The sequence below is a fragment of the Macrobrachium nipponense genome, chromosome 25 (assembly GCF_015104395.2).
Source record: "Macrobrachium nipponense isolate FS-2020 chromosome 25, ASM1510439v2, whole genome shotgun sequence".
In the NCBI taxonomy this organism is placed as follows: Eukaryota; Metazoa; Arthropoda; class Malacostraca; order Decapoda; family Palaemonidae; genus Macrobrachium; species Macrobrachium nipponense.
Genome location: NC_087214.1, coordinates 69,461,534 through 69,467,922, shown reverse-complemented (window position 1 = coordinate 69,467,922; position 6,389 = coordinate 69,461,534). Strand labels below are relative to the sequence as shown.

At 34.4% G+C, this 6,389-nt stretch overlaps 1 protein-coding gene across 1 annotated transcript in view; it reads left to right on the top strand.

Annotated features, from left to right (window-relative positions):
• Positions 1-5,011: 5,011 nt before the first annotated feature.
• Positions 5,012-6,389, top strand: part of LOC135199512 (phospholipase D1-like) — a 93,048-nt gene continuing 91,670 nt past the window's right edge. The window contains exon 1 of the mRNA XM_064227626.1: positions 5,012-5,053. Within this exon, the coding sequence (XP_064083696.1) occupies positions 5,027-5,053 (27 nt within the window). The 5' untranslated portion in view covers positions 5,012-5,026. The remainder of the gene's footprint in view (positions 5,054-6,389) is intronic.

The following is a 6,389-nucleotide window of genomic DNA, read 5'->3' as shown; positions in this document are numbered from 1 at the left end:
CCTTGTCGATCGTATCTGAAATCCATGCTCCTTTTGAGATGTTCATTACCTGCCTCTCTTTTATTAAGGCAGATTCCATCATTTGACTCTTGTACCAGCAAATGCTGCTATAAATTACACGTAACAAATTCCAGTTTATTCTATGGTTATGTTCATTTATATGAAATCAGCCTTAATAAAAGAGAGGCAGGTAATGAACATCTCAAAAGGAGCATGGATTTCAGATACGATCGACAAGGTTTTCATTCAACCAACGCTTAAGAAGATTAAAAGAAGATTATCAGCGGGGGGTGACCTAAATTGGCTTACCTGTGGATGGACCTCTTGGTATAAATACCACCTTTTCTGTAAACTTTTCTCATTCATCTACCTGAAGAGGGAGACGGCAGTCTCTGAAATATAGTACTTTCCTCTCTATATTTCGGTGTTTTTATGGGCTCCTTGTATAAGATGAATTTGTTGTAAACAGAACATTTTTTACCAGTCATATATATATATATTTTATAATAGATATATCTATATATATATATATATATATATATATATAATATATATATTATATAGACAGAGAGAGAGAGAGAGAGAGAGCGAGCTTCTAACAACTGCATATGAACCAAACTCTATAATAATAAATTATATATATATATATATATATATATATATATATATATATATATAAATATATATATATATATATATATATATATATATATATATATATATATATATATATATATATATATATATATATATATTATATATATATATATATAGTCCATAACAAAGACTCTGTATTATTATAGGCTCTACATGACGAAGAAGCCTCAACTGCTTCCTATGTTTCGGGCGTAAATCCGGTCAATCCAAAAAGGGGATTTATGGATTCCCGGATTTTACCCTACCGGGAGTTTTGGGGAATGGGAACCAATTCCAATTTTCCGCCCGGGAGGAGATATATTGGAATACAGTTAATGTTCTCCCACGCTTGTCTTTGTGCATTACGGCGGAGAGAGAGAGAGAGAGAGAGAGAGAGAGAGAGAGAGAGAGTTACTAGTCCCACGTATGAGTCATCCTATCTTTCAGCGCATTCCCCGAACAACATTTTGATAAGAAAAACCAAATGAATCATGTCGATTTAACAATACCTAGGGACAATTATCGAAATTATACACCTCATCAAGGAAGAATTTCGGGTGATAATTATCTTATAAATTATCAATAAGTGTCTAAAATTACTCGGTAAAGATAACTTTCCGTTAGAAAATAAAAATAAAAATGGCCAACTGGCAGCTTTACTAATCGAAACACAACTGATATTGCATAATACCTAAACAGCGACGACTTTTGATGTTTGTTGGTGGGAAATTGATATACGAAAAGTCAGCTTTTAACTTATACGAACAGCTTACTCCTATGACTTACTAAAATATGTCACATGAAAAACTTTTAAAAAGTTATTCAAGTAATGATTTAAGTAATAAGTTACTAACTGGTAACTGATAAGAAACTATGAGAACACAGCTATTGTTACGTAAACATACTTTCACTTGTATAGCATTTTGCTTTTTTTGTTTTTTGTTTTAAGTGACCTGGATAAGTGTGATTAGTAACTATAATTAATAAACTAACTTTTTATCAGCAAATACATAATTTCCCCTGAATATGATTAAACTAATGTTTTGAAAAATGTTAAAGCTTATACTTATAGGACTAGGCCTAAGGAGTCTTACTCACATATAAATAATACTGCAATGTTTATTGAGTGAAGGAATATTAGTGATGTTTTTTATTGTGAGAGAGAGAGAGAGAGAGAGAGAGAGAGAGAGAGAGAGAGAGAGAGAGAGAGATTAACTACTTACACATAAATACACAGACTTCTTTTGTTTAGGAGTGTCAATGAACCTTTGCAAGTCAATGTTGTTATAATGCGGGTGTGTGTGTATGTGTGTGCTTGTGTCTGTTACGCTGAAAATGCATCGCTCTATCTCTCTCTCTCTCTCTCTCTCTCTCTCTCTCTCTCTCTCTCTCAACTACACAACATATTTGCGATGTCCACCTGTGATATGAGTCAGCCCAATTATAGCCACACATATAACTAGTTCATTCAGTTATGTACACGAATGAATGTTGCGGAAACGTACTTATATATACGTACACGTACCTATAATAATAATAATAATAATAATAATAATAATAATAATAATAATAATAATAATAATAATAATAATAGCTTTGATTTTCGTACCTTGGAGTCGTCAATATTGTAAGGGAAATGTCGAGTAATAGATCTAGGCCTTTGCTTGTCATTATGCATAGGCCTACGCTTATTTATTATTATTATTATTATTATTATTATTATTATTATTATTATTATTATTATTATTATTACAACAAAACCTAATAATAATAATAATAATAATAATAAAAATAATAATAATAATAATATAATAATAATAATAATAATAATAATAATAATAATACAAAAAATGGCAAAAATAAGTTCCAATAAATTAAACAAAACGGGGGAAAAAAAAGATAAACACATTTTAGAAGTCTTTCGCCTCCGACATGATTTTTGGTGTTGGAAAGGAAGAGAGAGAGAAGAAGAGAGAAGAGCGAGAGTGAGATGAGAGGAGGAGAGACGTTGCAAGTTTGCATGATAATCAAGGGACATATTTCTCCCCTGATGGGACGTATACTATGCAGGACCTCAAATCCTTCGAGTCCTCCGTAGGAATTTAGGGAGACGTTTCAGATCCTTCATTTATTTTTCCCCCATTCTTTTCCCCTTCCCTTTTTTTTTCATATGACTTTCTTCCTCTCTTTTCTTCCCGGGGAATAAAGTACGAAAATTGGGAGGGATTTTTGTCTCTTATCGGAAGCTCTGAAACGATGGTGTAATTTTGAACGAAGATTTGTGGGATTCTCGTTTCTTTTCGACTTTCATCCGTTTAAATTCATTGAGTTTTCGTTGCGTTTTAATTTGTTTCTTTTAGTTTCGTTCGATTCTCTGTCATTTAAATATATAGTTATCGACGCCTCCAAAATGACCGTTGGCTTTTGAACGAAGATTTGTGATATTCTCGTTTCTTTTCGATTTTCTTCCGTTTACATCTATTGGCTTTTCGTTGTATTTTGATTTGTTTTTTCAAGTGTCGTTCGATTCTTTGTAATATTTAAACTTTTAAAAATCATGATTTTTTTATTGATGTTTGACTCTCTCTCTCTCTCTCTCTCTCTCTCTCTCTCTCTCTCTCTCTCTCTCTCCTCTCTCTCTCCCTGCCATAATGCATAAAGACAAGCGTGGGAGGACATTAGCTATATTCCAATATATCTCCGCCCGGGCGGAAAATTGGAATTGGTTCCCATTCCCAAAAATTCCCGGTGGGGTAAAATCCAGGAATCCATGAATCCCCTTTCTGGATTGACCGGATTTACCCCCGAAATATAGGAAGTAGTTGAGGCATCTTCGTCATATAGAGCCTTTAGAAGCTTCGTGGGCGGCCACAGTATGTTTTACAAGAGGAGGATATATATATATATATATCATATATATATATATATATATATATATATTATACATATATATATATATATATATAATATATATATATATATATATATATATATATATATATATATATATATATAATGCAGTGGAACTGCGATGCCAATAATATAAGTGAAGCAAGACGTGATAAAGAAAAAATACTTTTTATTTCTCTATCGTTCTATATACTGTTCAGCTGAATTCAAATGTTTCTGGAGAAACCAAAAACATAATGATACCTTTAATTTACTTAAACTGAAAGAATACATTGTAAAGTGGAGGGAAAACATAGTGGTGTAGTTAAATGTAATTAATGTAATATAAATATATACATTTTTTCCAAGATTTCAGGTAGTGGCGGCAAATGCCCTGCTCTTGCCCCTATGTGCGGGTAGCTTTAGTATTCTCTCTCTCTCTCTCTCTCTCTCTCTCTCTCTCTCTCTCTCTCTCAGACAATATTTCTTTCTTTCCAAGGCAAAAAATCATTCCTCAGTTCAATGGCGGAAGTGTTCGGTATATAACCTTGGGTGATGCGTATAATTATAACCGTTTACTTTGTGTTGTCAATCGGTTTATAAACCACAGGTATAACTTTATTTGTTTCTTTGTGTGTTAGTTTGTTTGACGTGGCAACATCGCAACAGAAATTGCTTAAGTCTAATCTTGAAGTTGGAACATTGCACAAACTGTGCGTTGCAATATTGACCTTATTGCAAGCAGTGATTGCAACAAGCACAGAATTACTTAGAAAGTTTAGAAAGCGTTCAGGGAAGAAGTGTTGTAATTTTTTTTTAACCAGTGAGTTTAATTAGTGTTTCATTGAACATTGTTGGGTTCAAGGATTGTTTTGTGAAATTATCATTATTATTATTATTATTATTATTTTATTATTATTATTATTATTATTATTATTATTATTATTATTATTATTATTATTATTATTCTAACTTCTTAATTACCAAAAAAACATGGTTTCTCTCAACTATCTTTCTACGTAATCTCTCTCTCTCTCTCTCTCTCTCTCTCTCTCTCTCTCTCTCTCTCTCTCTCTTATGCACGTGTCCCTAGATACTTTATAAGTCTAGACATCTAATCTTGCAGCTCCTTAAAACTCTCTCTCTCTCTCTCTCTCTCTCTCTCTCTTTCCGGGAGCTTCCTTCCCGTTTCGCAGCTCGGTTGGAAAGTTCATTTCTCTTTATTTTCTATGTTGTTTATAGCGCTCATGGTCAGCGGAAATCCGCTCTCTCTCTCTCTCTCTCTCTCTCTCTCTCTCTCTCTCTCTCTCTCTCTCTCTCTCTGTGTGTGTCCTTTGTACCGTCACTCCGTCAGTTGCATTGCATCAGTGCCTAAGGAAAGAAGTAGCAATGGTTCTTCAAAAGTCTGTTCGATTCGGCGTCCTATTGCACGCAGTTGCAAGCAAGAGTTTTAGAGTTCTGTGACAGTTCAACCAAGCAGTTTTAGTTAGGTCTATAGACTATGGAAGGAGTCTGTGCTTTTGAAAAGGTTAAATGATTATTTTCAAACTTGTATATATTCCAGTTTCCGAGTGCAAGCAGTTGCATGCATTTACAAGCATGAAGTTCTGTGGATTAAGTTTCTAAGAAAAGCAAGTAGGTTAGTTCTTATAGTTTCCGAGTGCAAGCATTGCATGGCATTTCAAGAATTTGAAGTTCTGCAGTTAAGCAAGCAGTTTTAGTTAGGTCTATAGACTATGGAAGGAGTCTGTGTTTTTGAAAAGGTTGAATAATTATTTTCAAACTTGTATATATTCCAGTTTCCGATTGCAAGCAGTTGCATGCATTTACAAGCATGAAGTTCTGTGGCAGTTCAAGCAAGCAGTTTTAGTTGCGTCTAGACTGTGGAAGGGGAATGTGCCTTTGAAAAGGTTAATGATTATTTGAAAACTCGTATTTTCCAGTTTACGATTGCAAGCAGTTACAAGCAAAAGTTTTGTGATAGTTCGCAAGCAGTTTTAGTTGGGCCTAGACTGTGGAAGGAAACTGTCTTGTCTTTGAATACATCAACACGAATTCCTTGCGTGGATTACTGTACCGTCTTTACGAACTGGTTTCTCAAGCACAAATAACTATGACTTCACAAACAGATGTCCTTCGGTTAGACTATAACTGTGCTTGTGTGTGTTTGTGTTTATAATATATTACATATGCCTATCCGCGCGTCCATTAATACCGTATATTCATGAGTATTATTATTATTATTATAGTTTGGTGCTCTAGACCGATTAGACTTCTGGTCTCTCTCTCTCTCTCTCTCTCTCTCTCTCTCTCTCTCTCTCTCTCTCTCAAGGCCAGTCCTCAGTCTGGTACAACACTGTCATTTGTTTTGTCGAATAAAGGAAATTCTTGCAAGATAATCACGCGCGTATAATTCACCGGTTTCTATCATTCTTTGTCACGGCTTCTTGAGCGTCACGTCAAGTGTGACGGACTTTGACGTAACCAAGGCACACCCAGTCTCTCTCTCTCTCTCTCTCTCTCTCTCTCTCTCTCTCTCTCTCTCTCTCTCTCGTTTTGACAGTATCCTGGTAAGGACAGACTTCACATTAGGCCTATAACAAATTCGTAAGCTTCTCTAATATTCTATGTTCTCTCTCTCTCTCTCTCTCTCTCTCTCTCTCTCTCTCTCTCTCTCTCTCTCGTAGCGACCTTCAATAGCAACGCGTCACGCCTGGTCATTTCCAAAAAGGAATGGAAAAAAAAAAATCCCATAACACGTCATATCTATTAGTCTTTCGCCTGCCACGAACAATATGAGACTACAAAAGAAGCGAAACCCTTGAAAAAAACTAAATAATAATAATAATAATAATAATAATAAT